Consider the following 17,813-nt stretch of genomic DNA (forward strand, 5'->3'; position numbering starts at 1 on the left):
CTTTAGCACGTTAGTACTTTAATAAGTAATTAACAGTGACCTGGATCTGCTAATCATTACAGTAGGAACAAAAGTGAAAAAAATTGGGGAAACTGAAATGGGAAAAAAATATTCAAAATACATTCTCATCTTATATTCTAACACCTTTTATCCATGCCTGAAGTGTTCTTAACAGAGTGAATGATGTAAAACCAATGCCATACTTCCTAGCTAGCAGGACTAGTAGGAGTTGTAGTCAAACAACAGCTGGGAACCCAAGTTTGAGAAACAATGATGTAAACTCTTAATTGCAAAGATCAGTCTTGTAATCTCAAAAAATTATGAATACTTTACAAACATAGTCTAAACGCACCTACCTTACAACAATATATTGTTATAAATTTAGGGTCTTGAATTGCTTATAACTGTGACAATCTCTATGTTGTAAGAAGTCATTTTTAAAGCAGTACAGTACAGTGGATAGTATGGCCAGACACAGTATCAGTGCTCTGCATAACATACAGGAGCCTTTGTCAGACAGTTTGGACTAAGACGATAAGAGTTGTAGTCCAAAACATGTCGTGGGCACCAGGTTAGTAAAGGCTACGGTAAAGCTTGGAATGCAGGTGGCTATGTGGGTTAAACCACAGAGCCTAGGACTTGCTGATCAGAAGGTCGTGGTTCGAATCCCCACGACGGGGTGAGCTCCCGTTGCTCGGTTCCTGCTCCTGCCAACCTAGCAGTTCGAAAGCACGTCAAAGTGCAAGTAGATAAATAGGTACCGCTCCGGCGGGAAGGTAAACGGCGTTTCCGTGCGCTGCTCTGGTTTGCCAGAAGCAGCTTAGTCATGCTGGCCACATGACCTGGAAGCTGTACACCGGCTCCCTCGGCCAATAAAGCAAGATGAGCGCCGCAACCCCAGAGTCGGTCACAACTGCACCTAATGGTCAGGGGTCCCTTTACCTTTACCTTTAGGGTAAAGCTTACGTATTGGAACCCCTGAACTATCTTCTCAAATGACAATTGTGTGTCTTCCTGTGACTTCAAGTGATGCAACCTCTGGCATCCACCCATAAAGAAGAGATACCCCTAAGTAAAGAAAACCCTGGAATTTCAGTGCTAGCTGTCAAAAAAATGAAGAAAGTTTGGAAAACCAGTGAAGGAGATTGAGAAAGCAAGGGACATGGGAGAGCTTTACATGTGTAACATTGCACCGGGAGTCCAAAGGGGATAAAATTGGTTTCCCCCCTATTTCCCCCCTTATATCTGTGGGATAGGTTTGGCTGGGGTAGCCTGAGTTCAAAGTCACCTAGTGAGCCAAGTCACCCATCAAAATGTAGTGATGACGGTGGTGATGATTACCTGCTCTTTACCAGCAGGTCTCAGAATGGGTTACAACAATTTAAAATTTAGAATCAAAACCAGTTAAAACAAATGACCTCATCAAGTATACCACACTGGTTTCAACCATCACACAACCACAATCCATGTTGGAGTATAGTCACTGGTCTTTTTGTACAAAGCACAACAAGAGATGCTTGATGCAACTCACAGGATTAACTGAAATGATCAACCATCCTGGGCGATCATATGCATCTGAAAATTCCACAAAAATGCTTCTCCATTAATACAGAAACACTTCAAAATTTATAACACAAAGCAGCTTTCTCTTGATCTCTTGCCATACACTCCGCAATCTCAGTTAAACAACTGTACAGCATCAAGATGGAAATGCTATGATCAGCAAAGACACTGACATATAAAGCAGGGTAGCTGCAGCTTTCTGGTGATACATTACATTTTTGCCGTGTTATCAGTTCCACAAGTGGCTTCACAATGTGCGTTCAACTACAATGAAGACAAAGAGGATCCCTTTGGGATCCCATATAGAATGAACTTAGGAACTGATGATTAATTGCCTATCACCACTGTATGGGCAATTATGGTTGCTAGAAAATCACAACAGGCATATCACAAATTAAATGCTTTACCTATTTGGAAATGAATTAATGCTAATCACAGTGAAAGTGTATAAAATATTAAATACAAAGTATACGCAAGCATTCTAATGCTTCGTAATATACTAAACAATCATAACACATGCTAAAATAGTTTAAGCGAAATTGGGTGGATATTGTACAGCAATCTGCAGGGAAACAATGGGTGCAAGTTTATTTATTTGTAGCTGGCATCGTAGCTGTTAGAAAATGTGTGACTAACATCTACATTGGAATATCTCACTTTCATTTCTGCATCTTCTTCCATAACCTTACAAACATAATTTGAAACTTGAAACCGAGCACTTATATTCTACATTTTAAAATTTAAACTGAAGATAGAATAGTATAATTTTGTTTATACTATGCCGAAAGTGTGCCAGACAAATGGCTTGCTGAGGATAGGCTTAGTGCAATGAGTTTGTTCTCTTGAGGCAGTGAGGTAAGGGATGAGGCCTTCTGGGGATGAGGACGTCCTAGCAGTGTCCCACTCCCAGGGTGAAGGGGGGAAGAGTGGATTGGTAAAGAGGAAGTTGAAAGGTAAAGTCAAGGGGCTCAAATATCTTCAGAATGTGTGGATGTTATTAGAAACCACAATACTGGAAGCTCAGCCTCAATACAGGTCAGGCAAGGTACCACCAAGACCAAGGGACTACCAGCAAGCTTAACAAGCAAACTATGAGAGATCAAGAAGCCTTTCTTCAGAAATTGAAGTCTGGCCCAAATAAAGAGAACAAAAAGGAACACAAACATTGTGGAGAAGCCGAATGAGTTCTTTGCATTTGTTTTCATTCTGGAATGCCACAGAGGATCCCTGTGGCTGAATTAACTTTCTTGGAAAGGAAGTCTGAGGAACTGAGGCAAAAACTGTTGACAAGAGACATTCTAGGCCACCAGATTTCAAATTTTAAATTGCTGGTTTTCTAACATAAACATGTAACTTGTTCTGAAGACTAGCATTTGTACCTGAAGAATAGAAACTGGCCAATGTAATACCATTTTTAAAATAAAAGGATCCATGATCATTTATGTAAGCAGGTGGTCACAACGAACACTTCTTCAGAGCTTAATCCTACCCCCTCCCCCAAGAAAGGCGTTAGATATAGAGGGATTATGTTCCCCTTTTGCTCACTAGTAGGGCTATTAAAAATAAAGTATTCCTAATACAGATGGCCAAACTTCCAGTCACATGAGAAGCTCCTAAATAGCACTTTCCATCTTGTCCCCATTCTCTATGTTCTGGGACATGATGTCCGCTTCTTAATAGCAGCCAATATTTTGAAAGAAAGAAAGCAGTTGGACAGAATGCTTAGCTACAGGAGCTTTCCTTTCACTCAGATTGTAGTACTATATCAGGGGACAGGAGGAATGGAGTTGACCCTGCAGTCTGATTTCTGTAGGCTTATACTGGCACAGTTAGGCAATCCCGAATGTAAAGTAAAGAGTGTTGGCAGAGTGGTGAGAAGGGAATACCTTGGCTAAGCTGAGACCTCCTGTGTTCTTATGATTCTATGAACTGGACCGATGTGGTTGTCATTCTGATTGTTGGAGTTATTTTCTCCATCAAAAACAAAGTCATGTTTCTTTATCATTTTTTAACGGTTGCTGGGTGTTATGAATAGTTCTCATATGGTGAGGTTATAATGCAATATCTGTTTTCAGTAGTTGCATTTCTTATGGAATTATCTTGCAGCCTTTGGGGAACACATTTATAAGGAGAAGTAACCACAGAAGAATGGATGCTGCTTCATTATTACATCTGTCTCTGGAAATTAATATAATTTTCAGAGTGACAACTGTTATCCTCTCAGAGTGACAATTGTCTAAGGATAATAAGTTTATAATATTGCAATTAATGTCTCCCTCCTCCAAAAAATATCCTCCCTTATTATTTAAGTTATTTTATTTCCCAAAGCTTCATACAATCCACAATAAAAATGGCTGGGCAAGCCAGCAAAAGAGCATCACTCTGAAAGGATCAACATTCTGTGGAAAAGGCAGCAAAAGTCACAAATGATAGTTAGTCTGCCAAACTAAGCACTATGTTTATCACTGTTACCATATGTTTGTGTCAGCATTTTTGCCTGCAGTTTGATTTCTGGAATTGCAAAACACGCCTAAAATGCTGAAGGGAAACATATTTGAATACAGTAGACTACAGTCCTTACAGACATATCGGGGGGTGGGGGTGAGGGGTGGATCAGCAAAGCTGATTTAATTCAGGGATCTAAATTTCAAAAAACTGCTGAGACATTTTGAAAGTTGAAAGGGAGATGAAAGACAAATTCCATCTATTATCACAAAGCAGTATTTTTTAAATTCAAAAACAGTTTATATGATTATGGATCTTATACAGATTCTTTAAAAATCTGCAGACTATAAAGGGAGGAACACATTTTAAAAATATGACATACATAAGGATGAATTGAAAGAGGGAACGAGAGAGGTTTGAAGAATCCTTGTCAACCTGTGTTGCAAGGTCTATACAAAAACATGCACAATTAAGCCTTACACAAAAATTGAAAAATACTCATATACATACAGTATACAAAGATACTATGGTACTAGTTGAACTATTTACAAATACTATCTGGCAAGGTTAAACCCAATCTTCCTGCAAGCTAGAACCAAAAAATAGAAATACACACTCAGCTGACATTTTGAGGAAATAAAGCTTTCTGTGTGCCTATCTCTAGTGGGCCACATTTTCCTAGTACAAATGAAAACTTTAATGTTGCCAGCCAAGTCTCTTCCCTTTTTCTGATAAGCCGTTCCTCAAATATGAATACAGATTAATCCTCTTTTAATAAGCATTAACTCAGAACAGATAATCAGCATATAAAAATTGTATCAAATCTTCCTGCATTTGGATGGTTCTGTCAAATAATTTATAATAATCTACCACTGTTAGGACTTGCGCGTGAAATGTTTAATTTGCCATTTGTAATTTGTTTTTATTTACTCAGTTTCACAACAATCTTTAATCCCCAAGCTTAGTATTTATAAGCAAAAATGTATGGTTTTCGTTCAGGCTGATAGTGTATGCAGTTAGAGGAACATGTCTGCATTCCTGCAAATGGATGCACACACACTTGGGAAACTGAGGGCAGATGAAAGATACATTACATTTTTCCTGTTTCAGTAGATGGATTTCTATGAATTTATAAGAAGCAGGGAACAGGATGGATAAATGCGATGGGGTACTACATAGCATAGAAGGATTCACCTGAGAAAATGGATTCTTATCATTCTTATGGAATCTGAAAAGCTGGTATCTGCCTAGAAAAGAGGTATGTGCTTTCTGTCAGCTCACCTTTCTTTCAACCATGTTAAAGCCTGCAGTGTATGTTTGCACAAGGAGAATTCGGAAACTAACCATGAAAAACACAACAAGCACGGTTATACCTACCTGAAGTGTAGTTTTTCATTCCCTACGAATGAAAGGTCAGCCGATTGGGTTTCTGGTTCTGCCCATGGCCCAAAGCGGGCAGTAATGTTTTGGGGTGTAGGGTTCCAAGGATTCAGTTTGCAAACTCTCCAAGCTCAAGGGAAAGACAGACATTAAGAAGGAGAAAAGTATATCCTACATCCCAGAAATAAAGGAAGGAGCTAGCCTCGAAGGTGGGGCCCTGCTGACCTTTCACTGGGAATGGAAAACTATGCTTCAGGTGGATACAATCATACCTTTTCCCATTCCTGCAATGAAAGGTCAGCAGAGATACCAGAGCTATCCTAATCTCAGACAGCAGAGAGGCTGCAGTGTTATGGAGGGGAGAGAACATTTTGTAATGCCTCATGAAGGTGCTGTGGGAGGACCAGGTGACTGCCTTGCATATTTCCAGAAGGGCAGCATTAACTGAAAATGCACTGCAGGGAGCTGCAGAACAAGAGGAGTGATCCATGATGTGCAAAGGGACAGTAAGTCCCTGAGCTTTGCAGGAACGGGCCTTTATCCATCTAGCTAGAGTGGCAGAAATCACGTTCTTCCCTAAGGAAAAGAGATGGAATGAAACAAAGAGTGAAACTGTCCATTTGAACTCTTTGGTTCGCTGAATGTAGACTTTTGAAGCTCTACGTACATTGTGGGAGTGCCAAGCTTTCCCCCTGTGGTCACTAAGGAAGGGCAGAAGGAGGAAGACCAAGTTCTTGTTGCAAGTGGAAGTTGGAGGTGACCTTAGGAAGGAAAGCTGGTTGGGAGAGAATGCAAGAGAGTGTGGCTGCATGTTGTTTGGTTGAGGGTGTTAGGGCGGAGGCTGTCTGGAGGAAAGCAGAGAATGGTGGCAATTTCCAGTTTCTAAAGTTGTATGCAAGCCTGAGCTCCTCCTCCTCCTCCCTCCTTCTAAAGCCAGTTTGACTTCCTTCCCGCTGCCTGCTCTGCGCTGCACTCGGGGGGGGGGGTAGAGCTCTGGTGATGGGGGGAGGGGGATGTGGTGGTGGGGAGGCAGAAAATGAAAAGCTCTGTGCCTGCTTGCCTGCTCATTCAAATGCAACAGAAGGAATATGAAAGGAGCCCCCCCACCAAACAGTGAGGAAGGCAATGAACAAAACACATGAGAAAAAGCCCCCTTAGCGCTCCATGAGTTTGAGCAAGGGAAAGGCTTTAACGCAACAGTAGGGGAAAGAGAGGTGGAGGAAAAGGCGTGGGGATGCTGACACAAAGTTAGCTGCAATTTAAAGCAACAGTAGGGGAAAGCTGGAGAAGCCCGGCGCACTCTGACTGGCTCCTCAGATCTGTGTAAACTAATATAAAAATATAGTTTGACTTTTCTCACTTGTTTAGTTACTTGACCATCTAACAACTATTTGGATCTGCCATGATGATATCCAAACATAACTATTGTATCTGTGAAATAAAGATCCATTCACTCATTCATTTTACTTAAATTACTTTGGAGGGTGGTAGATCACTGCCAGTTTTTGATATTGAATTGTAGATTACAACCTACTCGAAGTTGGACGTGTCTGACCTTGGGTATGTTGGAGGTTGTCCTGACTGCCTGAGCCTCTACCTCTCTCTCCTCCCAAATGTCTGATTGGGGTTAGAGGCAGCCATTTCTTCAAGGTATATAGCCCATCTAGACTTCCTTGGTTTGCACTGAAGCAGGGACTTACGTTTCCCTTGAGTATTTTTCTCTGTTGTCTTGTCCAAAGGGTGACATTTGAAGGAGGCTTTTCAGCCAGCAGGGTGATCATAAGCTCCAGAGGCCAACAAGGGGGTAGAATCCATCACTGAGAGTGTTAGGCTAATAGGTGCTCTAGGCACAATGCAACACACCCGCTCTTAGGCGAGTGGTGTGGATCTGGTAGGCCAGGTGAGAGTGGAGGACTGAATCAGAGGCTTAGCAGCTATGTGGAAGCCTCAAAGAGCTGAAGAAAAAGTTGTTGGTGTTCCAGACCTCTGCACTGAAAATGAAAGTAGAAGATATGGTTTTTGCCACATAGGCAATCCTTCCCATTCTTTATGCTCACCTGCTATAATGCTGGGCTTCTCTAGCTAAGTACCCGCCTTAGGGGGTGACAGAGCAAAGATGCATGATGAAAAGGATCTGCTCCTGTCTTCCTTCATTGAGGCAGATAGTGAAGATTAGGTAGGTAAAGGGGTTTTTTGTTTTTTTAAAAAATATTTTAAGCAAGAAGCTGGGTGATGGTGGGGAACAGGGAGGAAAAAGGCTTCTGTAAAGATAGAAGGTATAAGTCAGGAGTTGGGGGAGGGTTTCCAAAGAACTGGAAGAGGAAGAGGAAGTAAGCCTGATAAGAAAGAAGTTGGGAGTAGGTGGTCGGTGATCTGGCTGCATTGACAAAGGCAACAGCAGAATTGAATCCTGGGAGCCCTACATTCCAAAACATTGCTGCCTGCTTTGGACCGTGGGTGGAGCCATTAATCCAATCAGCTGACCCTTCATTGCAGGAAAGGGGGAAATTAGTGTTTATTCTAGTATCAGCATGAGTTGTATCTGTTTGCATGTAACTCTCCATGTGTGCATCTGTGCCCTTGTCCGCACATCACGTGAATAAAAAAACATAGCTTTGTGTAACAGTCAGAGGGAACTGAAATCTTTTCAAATTGATATTGCAGGCACATAACTGATAAAGCAGAATGTATGGAGGATAAGGCTATCAAGGGCTGCTAACCGTGATGGCTATGTACTACCCCCAGTGTTGGAGACATTATGAATCTGAATCCCAATTGCTGAGGATCACAAGTAGGCAGAGTGCTGTTGCACTCACACCCTGCTTCCACACTTCCCATAGGCACCTGGTTAGCCACTGTGATGCTGAAATAGATGGGTCTTTGGTCTCTTCCAGCGCGGCTCATCTTATGCTATCATCAGTGTCTTTTTAACTTCTGTTACATTCCAATCTATCTTATATTAGTATTCATGAACACAATTGAAACTGTTGGATTTCCTGACCCTAATGCAGAATGACATTTTGCTGCACCCTGCAGGTTTGCTGATATGCAATAATATGCAGCTGCAGTTTATACCATTCCATACTTTCCTGCCTCATGTATCTCCAGAGTTTGACCCCACACTTTCCCCCACCAAACAAGCATGTCAAGAGTCCTTGGCAAAGACAGTTCGGTGTTTTCATACCTTGTCATGGGGGACTGCAAGGACCAAAGTCAAAATTGTTGTGGTAGATATCCTGCCAGCTGCCTCTCTCAGCAGGCAATCGTGGCCTCCTGCTGAGCTTTGCAAGAGAGGCAACTGAAAGAGGGAGAGTTAGTTCTCAAAGCCAGGTGCTGAAGGAAGCAGCTGGCAAAGACAGAAAAGGGCTGGGGTTCTCTGAGAGGCCAGGGGTAGAGCAGCCTGAACATGAAAGGTAAAAGGATGCTTTAAAAAAGTTGAATAAAGGCTGGTGAAATAGTCATGAGAAAGAGAGAAAGTAGGTTTAATTTTTGAATGAAGGGAGAGGAAGGGAAGGGTCAAGCTCATTTAAGAAAAGGTGATCTGATAGATATGTAACAGGGGTGTAACAGGATGCCTTGGACAACAAATGTGACATGTGCACACAGCAAATTAGGTGAACAGTCTATAACAGGGGTAGAAGAAGCACTCTTGTTGCATGAACCTGTTTTGAGAAAAACAAGGAGACCCAAGTCTGAGTCACTAGAAATTTGTTTGAATTTCGGTTGATAAAACCTATCAAGGTGAGTGTTCAACAGAAGTGGGGTGAAAGGTGGTCACACAGTTGGTGCAATTTTTCTTGGAATATCTTGTTTTCATTTGTCAAAATGTCAACCAAAAATAAAGTGCATTCACATCTTCACAGTAGCTGCAAAAGTATTCACAACTGTGCTTATTTGTGAGCAAGCTTAATGCTGGCAAGGGTGCTGCTGATATTTTCTAACAATAAATTTTGCTTGACAGATTGTATCAATCATGCAGATGTTGAGGTAATCATATTCCTGCACGATGAGTATTGGCAGAACAAAAATATATCTCGAGAGTCTTGCCATTGCATACAGAATTTCTGTCAGCCTGGGCAAACTGGATAGCAAATGAGTATTTGCTCGCCAACATCCTTATCAAAATGGGTAAGAAATGCCACCTTGGAGATTTTGCCTAAACCAATGTGGACTAGGAAGATGCAAGCTGTGGAAACCATAGGATAACTATTTGTCTTAATAGTGGCTTTTAAGTGTACTTATTACTTTCCTCGTCCACGCATATGTTGGGTAGGTTGGTTCAACCTGCCATTTCAGCCACAGTTCATTTACTTTTCACATCACTTTAATCACACTAACTATAATAGCTAGTTTTATGTTAGGTCTGCTAAGGAAATGATAATGGCAGAGTCATTTCAAGGTTTTGTTTTGCAAATAAGTTTGGTCTAAATGAAAGCTGTAGAAATGTGTGAAAATATGTTGCTTTAGAATGGGCTGTTTATGCATTAATAATAACTCAACCTGTATTGAGTATTAAATTTATGTGCATGGCTTTATTTCTGACCATGCCTGGCATATATTCAAGTTCAGGAAGAATCTACAAAGAAGCTAGGATAAGTTCTGCTTCTCTGACCATCAGTAAATATCTTCAGAAATTTGCAAGTTAAGCGTGGAGATCCTTAAGCATAAAATTTGGCCCTTTGTGATTAAAGGCTTCATGTGGATAAATATATTATTTCAACCAATGTGCTACAAATTACCTTTCAAAACAGAGTAGGTTAGAAGGGCAGGGTGAGTGGGCAGGATGCACAATTATAAAGAAAGGTTTATTACTTTGTAGCCTTCTGCTGGAATCACTGGTACAGTCAATATCACATTAGTGTAACTGATGAGCAGACAGAGTGCTTCTTCTTGCACTTGAGTGTTAAGTCTTTGTATAATCTGAATAATTAGGAGGGGTTCAACCACTATATGCTGCACTGATATGTTGCTGGGGTAAGAGACAGACTAATGAACAGTACCTGCAGGGGTGAAGGTGAAGGACTGAACTGCAAAACAAGAAAAGTAAATACATTGTGAGTTATAAACCCCATTAAGAAGTGCGCCAATTAAAGGGCACAAGTGCCCTTCAGAATTGACTTATGTATGTAGCTCAAAATCTTGTGCAGATTATAGCAATTCAGCTTTAAGCACTAGCCAGCCAGCAGCCCATGAAAAATAAAGGATTGAAAAGAGGTGGAAGGCGATTTTGACAATTATATTGAATAATAACCAGCAACATGGACATGCAATCCATCTCATAGATGCTATGACCAGCTTTGAAATGTAACTGCTTATGAGATTTTACTGTCGAGCAAATGCAATGTTTGAAAATTAATGGACAACCCTGTGTCACAATACAGCAGCCAGCCACATACTGAGGGGGTCACTTAAAATGTCATGAATGCCAGTACCATATACATAACTATTTGAGGGCAATGAGCCTTCTAACTTAGATATTCCACAGTTTTGGGTGCTGACAAATGGATATGGCCGTCAGCTAGAAACCAAATTTTCTACATATTTTCTGCTGCATAAATATTTACATATATGGTAAAATCACATATTGTTAGATGATACAAGCCTGTTCACAAAAACATGCTGTTATACATAACACAAAGGCCAAACAATTGAAGACATGAAACATTTCATTAGCAATTAAGAAGTATACATGTGTATTTAGCACATCTGATGTATACAGAAATATAACATAAAATAGTGAATCTACTAAACCCATAAAGTCTTATTAATAGCTATCCAACGTAAGGAGGTGACAACACATTGCAGCTTTCAGTGTCACTGATCTCGATGTATCTAACTTCTGAACAGAGTTTGGTGATTTGTTTTTTAAAAAAAATCAGAGAAAGTAGAAGCTACCATCATATATATGCACATTAATTAAAAGGAAAGGAAGAAAAACATGTGCAAACAGCATAGCCTATGAATAATGTAGCTTCACCACCGTGGTCATTCAGGCACTGTATATAATTAATAAGAAATCAACAGGATTCTGGAGTCAGATTTGTGTAGCACACAGCCAGAAGTAAATCTGCTTGAATTGCCTTGAGTGCATAAATCATTAGAGATATTTTCTTTATCAGAAAAGATATGGCACCTAAACTGATGGTTGAACTTTATGGAAATGCAGATTCATTAATAAGAGTTTCTGATTCAGCTGCCATGGAAAGCACGGCTCCTAGCACTTTTACCACACACAACAATATATAAAGGGGGCTATAGGTAGGAAGGGTTGTTTTTATAATAAAAAACTGTTGCTTTTCTGTTGGTTTCAACACAGCTGTGAACTATGTGTTTATGCCCAGAACCACACTGCAACAAGTTACTACTCAACATGAGACAAAATTCCGAGGAACACATTCTACAAAGCCTTTGCTTTCATAACATGGATACAGAACTTAATCTGATCCAAAATAATTTTCACACGGTGAAAATTAAAGGATTTTGAGGTGCCTATGCATCTGTTTCTTTTATGAGCTATGGAATGCATTATGCATGCAACAGGAAAGCCTTATATACCTCTGGATCGTTGTATTTAATACAAGAGAAAGGAAGGCTTACTCATGAAGTGATTGATGCTCTGAATCAGAGGTATCCAGTGTAATGCCCTCCAGATGTTTTGGACTACAGATCCCATCATCTTGGGTCTATAGCCATGCTGACTGGTGCCAATGGGAGTAGTAGTCCACCCCTGGAGGGCATCACGTTAGCTATCCCTGTTGTAAATACTATCCAGCTCAGTGAAGCCTTAGTGAACACAAAGTTGGGACAATGTGATGCACTGGATCTACATTTTCTATATTCCTTTTCATCAATTCATACTATAAGACTGGATCATGCCTTAATTATGTTTGCTTCAAAGAACTAAAACATAATGGTTCTCATCTAGTTACAATTATTCAAAACTGTGTGACTAAAACCAATGGAAGGAAGTAATTCTTCGAAGAAGACTCTGTTCTAAGTAATTTAAGTGAAATAGGTGCCATTTTACTTTGCTTGTTCATGTTGCAAGCTTCACAATCCTCTGAAATACTGAACGTGGAAATACATACGCTTCTTTTCACACCAGGACCTGAATGAAATAGTGCATCTAAGATTCCTGAGTGTCTTACATATATCAGATGTATTCATTATGGGAATATTACTTTTTTTGCAGTAATGTGGTGCAGAGCATTACTGAGCAAGCATACAACAATCACCAATTCCACTCTTCATTTCATGAGCTAGCAATGTTTTTGACTGAACATGTGTTTAGAAAACAGCTCTTGTTCTTACCTGCATAATTGCTGAGGCCCTTCCTCTTCTTTCTGCGCCAGTACAGCCAGATGCTGAAACCCATGAGTATTACCCAGCATGCACCACCAATTCCAGCTATAAAGGCAGGCTGCTTGACAACATCCGTTATTTGCTCAGTGATACTATTGTTGTTTTCTGTGATGACAACTTCATTACGACTTCCTGCTCAAAAACAAAACAAAAACAAAACTGATGACACCAAACATTACAGATGCTTAAAGACAGAGGTGATGAAGGTTCTTAAAATCCAGGGAAAAAATAGCCAAAATTCTCTCACACAGTAACTATACTTTACAACAGAAATGGTCTGCTGGATTAAGACTTTACTCTCCGTCTCCACAAACTGTTGGAGAATGCTGGATGAAATTCTGTGCCTAGATTGGAAGCTAGAGCTCTCAGTGAACAAGGCTCATCTTCCCTCCTCACCATGGTGTTCTCCTTGTATGGTGTTGGAGTCTGTCTGCCTGGCTTTAGACAGATTATTTTCTAGCTGTAGATTGAAACAAATCACTGCAAATTGATTTTGGGTCCACCTGATGCTGCTCTGTCGTGATCTGTAGCTGTCTTGACCTGATCTGGATTTGGCACAAGTTGGACCAATTAGATTCATGATTTGGACAAACTGTCTGCTCAGCCCTAATACTACAAACCTTTACTAAGCAACACAACTAATATGTAGCAGAAAGAATATGCTGACTGGCATTGTTTGAAAAATTGCTGCTTCTCTGCCTCATTTCTTCCCTCCTTTTAGCGGAGAAAGTAGCCACGGGTTAAGCCACAAACCAAAGACGCAGTGTAAATATCTGCTAGCAAGTCAATGACATAGTGTGTGGCCTGTAAACTGGCAAATGCTGTAGTTAACTAGCCGTTTGAATGGCTCAGCAATATTAGGCTCCGTTCCAAGTTCTGCCACAGAATGTGAACAATTGTGTAATTAAAAGGTCTAATCCAAAAAATAAATTATTTCCCTTACAAAATAATCCTGCATTTTGGAGCATGCTATCCCCAATTATACAACGATTTAAAGTCCTTTGATGTAGAATGATTGTATTTCTTTAATTTATTGGAATACAGTTGCCAAGCTAAGTAATACTTGAGCTCCTTAGCTTATTTCCTGTCATATTGCTATTATTTTTGGAAGCAAATACTTAAAGCTATAATCTTACAGAATGCGTGTGAAAACAGTGACCACATAATTGCACAGTGCAAATGGTTATAATGTTATATCATTGTGCCTTGCTTTGAAAAACAAGCAAACATGTTTTTCCTTTTCAGGATGATTAAAATTGTAGTTCATTTTTTGGAAGGAAGCAGTGCTATGTCAGCATATTTATTCAAGCCTCAGGTAAGTAAAAATAAGGTCATTTGTTAAACTGATTGCAAATGACTAAAGGCTAGGTGTGTTATTTCCGACTCCTACCCTTTCATTGCCAGATAAGAGAATGAAAATTGCATTCTGTAAATTGTTATCAAAGCCTACTAACATCTGCATCCATTTTATTTTATTAGATTATGCATCCTTAAGACCTGCTCAGCCTGTGTCAGCTTCGCAAATGCAATTCCATATTGTCTAAGCAAAAGTACCTCACATTCTTACTGAAACTACAATTTCACACAGTAAATATAAATAATTATACTTGCAAAGGACAAGAAGGAGCTTGTTCCACAGTAGATAAGGAAATATCCGGTTTCTCCACTTGCCAATCTCAAACTTTAACTTGCTGCCACTATTTAAAAAGACCCTAGCTGCTGCACTGTATCCAGAATCAAGTACCACTCTATGATGGTACTCTATGATGACATACCTTCCAACATTTTGTTGAATAAAATTATAACATTTATACAGGGTGAGTCTTTTAAAAGAGGCCCCGTGGAACATGTGTTCTCTGTATCCACGGGGCCTCTTTTAAAGAACTTAGCCTGTAATAACCCTGTTGTCAAAGGATGGATCACTTGTCTTAGTCCCATCTACTATTTCACATTACTCAAAGGTTGCCATTTTGTCTCGGTATGAAATATTCAGTAAAGGTAAAGGACCCCTAGACAGTTAAGTCCAGTTAAAGGCAACAATGGGGTGTGGTGCTCATCTCACTTTCAGGCTGAGAGAGCCAGCATTTGCCCGCAGACAACTTTCTGGGTCATGTGGCCAGCATGACTAAACCACTTCTGGCTCAACAGGACACTGTGACAAGTGCTAGAGCACACAGAAACACTGTTCACCTTTCTGCTGCAGCAGTACCTATTCATCTACTAGCACTGGTATGCTTTCGAACTGCTAGATTGGCAGGAGCTGGGACAGAGAAATAGGAGCTCACCCCATCATGCAGACTCAAACTGTTGACCTTCCGATCGACAAGCCCAAGGGGCTCAGTGGTTTAGACCACAGTGCCACCTGCGTCCCTACAATATATGCAATTACTCAGCTATTGCCTGCCATTGACCAATTTAAAAGGCAGGCTGTATGCTACGTGGTGTCTTAGCTTTCAACTGCACTCATGTATGACCCCCTACTTTAAGATTTAACTTCTGTGGGCATGGGAAGGGAGCTGAATGCTGAAGAATGAAACATTTAGTAACCTACATGAAAAAATTTAGTAAAGGATCTCCAAAGCACCAAAATAGGACTGTGATTTACTAAGATTAGTGCAAAACAGAGTATATATGATAGGGCTGTCAGTGGGGATGTTACTTTTTCCATGCATCGTCTCAAAAAAGTCCTTTGAATGGCTCAGCACTAGAGGTAGGTATGCAAGTTTTACCACAGTGAAACATAGTATTTGAGCATAAATAAATCAAATTTATTGAAAACAGTGTCACTTGGGGTTTCTGACAGACTTCAGGAAATTAGATTGGCCCATTACAATATACTGAACATACTTCACTGATCCCTTTTATTTTTAACTTTTTTTTAATCAGTTAAGTCAATGGAAACACGCACTTCTGATTCCCACTGACCTAATTCCTCCCTATCAATTTTAAACCATATCAGTGATGCTTCACCAGAGCTCAACATTTTAATTGAAGGCCCCTTGGCCAAATTTTCTAAACAAGATGAAAGTACAACTTTTCTAAACTAAAAGTTTGGTCATGAAGTTACATCTACTAGTACGTTCACAGACTGTGGGCTGTGGATATCCTTTTAACACATTGTGGCTAATTTGATCTGATGTCCTTCAATGCAGCTTGGCAAGCCTCATACTTCAAGTTGGCTTAACTGCTCTGATGTCACAGGAAAAAAAACCCAGGGCAATCTAAGCCTAAGAAGCTAAGGGGAAACCAGCAGATATCTGAATTGGAATCGGAGGGTAAATAAGCAGTGTGTGTTAAATAAACAACTTCAGCATTGCATGGATACTATGGGATTCTAAATTACACTTTGTTGGTTCAAATCCACAAAGTAGTTCTGAAGCCTTTCAGGGGAAACAGAAAACCTCTTCCTGCTTATAGTATGCGACAGAGAAGGAAATACTTGAAATCCAAGGGGAATGGCACAAGGCTGTAACAAAGAAGTCACTGTAATTTGTAGTGTCCACATTACAGAATGCATTAGGTTTCTCCTGACAGCCTGCTGAGTAGTGACTGTGGCTCTAAGTAGCATTACTTTTCTTTTTCATTACTTTCCCCCATTCCTGTAGCCGGCACCCATGCTAGGCTGGTGATGGAATGGCATCTTATTCCCTGTGTGCTGTGCACCTTAAAACTGCACCAACCACATCCCCTAAGAGTTCAAAAATGCCTTTTCATTTAACTGAAGAGCTGAAAGAAAAAACTTCAAGGGAGTTTTAGAGGACTGCATAGCCTCCCACAGGGTCTTCCTTAAGAAAGTGTGTTTCCAAATTAGGTCAGCACACTTTTAAGTTAGTATTCTGGCAGCCTGTTCTACCCTTCAGTGCCTTGCAATTACATGAGCAAAAGTAATAATTCATTTAAATGTCAGAATAACATATGCTTTGTGATTTCAGCAGCTGAACATAAATGAATATGGATGTACATTTCCCATTGATGTTCAACAGAATTAATGTAAGTGTTAAGATTTGGAGAAAAACGGCATTAATTTGATATTTCTTTACATTATATTTAATCAGACGATAGATAAGATTAGATAGATGATAGATAGATAGCTATAAAGCCAGGCAAAGTATCAGTGTATTGCTTCATATACTGCAGGTGTTTCTATAACAATGCTGTCAGTTCAGCTAATTAAAATACAGACGAGGTATGTGTGCGACCCGCAACGCTCCATTGTTTCAGCAGACAAAATATAATGAAATATAATGTCTTCCTCCCATTGGAGAGTAATGAAGAACAAAACTAATTTGCTGGACCAAAAATTAATTAGACACATCAGATTTGATTGCACCTATTACTGTGAAAGTTTACAGCTGTTTCTGATATTATCACACCAACGACTGAATCTATGCACAAGTTAACTGTTAAGTGAAGTAGCAGAACCTTATGAGGAGCCATCAGATTAGGTTCTCCTTTTTTATTCCTCATTCACTTTGATTTTATCCCTCCTTGACTGTAGCCTCACAAAACTACGATCTATTAAAGTAATGGTTTGCATTTACTAACATGCCTTCTGCCATAGCTTCTCCTTATTTCAGTACTTTGCATTTTGAAGGATGTGGTGAGAGAGTAAAAAGATGCCTGCATCACAAACTATCGTGTCACTTCTGACCACTTCTCTCTCAACTTCTTTAATCTGCTTTGCATTTTTCAGTATACAGTAAACCCAAACCTATGTGGGGATTACTTTCTAGGAATCACACCTGAAATCAAAATTGTGTATAATCAAAACACATTGGATGCAATGGGGGTGGGATTGCCAAAGTCTTTCCCCCCAGACTCTAGCCCGTTTATACTCCCTTTTTAATTTCTGTATTTATTTTTTGTCAAGTGCGTAAAGCTGAATGCACACAAGTTAAATCACATAAGTTGTGGGCTTACTGTATTATACACTGTATTGCATGGTCTCTTGTCCACCCAACATCTATCTAATGTATTTTCAGGGTGTTTTGGGACATATAATAATAATAATAATAATAATAATAATAATAATAATAATTTATACCCCCCCATCTGGCTGGATT

At 39.9% G+C, this 17,813-nt stretch overlaps 1 protein-coding gene across 29 annotated transcripts in view; it reads right to left on the reverse strand.

The window, feature by feature from the left end:
* The window catches only part of ROBO2 (roundabout guidance receptor 2), a 773,593-nt gene that overhangs the window by 52,685 nt on the left and 703,095 nt on the right, over window positions 1-17,813 (reverse strand). For 16 of the 29 annotated variants that reach the window (XM_083439198.1, XM_083439187.1, XM_083439205.1 and 13 more), the window contains one exon: window positions 12,700-12,882. In XM_083439198.1, coding sequence (XP_083295324.1) covers window positions 12,700-12,882 — 183 coding nt within the window. Of the gene's footprint in view, window positions 1-10,388; window positions 10,416-12,699; window positions 12,883-17,813 lie in introns of all 29 variants that reach the window. The other 13 variants (XM_083439179.1, XM_083439188.1, XM_083439196.1 and 10 more) reach the window with 1 other exon arrangement.

This window comes from Podarcis tiliguerta (assembly GCF_965153285.1).
Source record: "Podarcis tiliguerta genome assembly, chromosome: 4".
Classification (NCBI taxonomy): domain Eukaryota; kingdom Metazoa; phylum Chordata; class Lepidosauria; order Squamata; family Lacertidae; genus Podarcis; species Podarcis tiliguerta.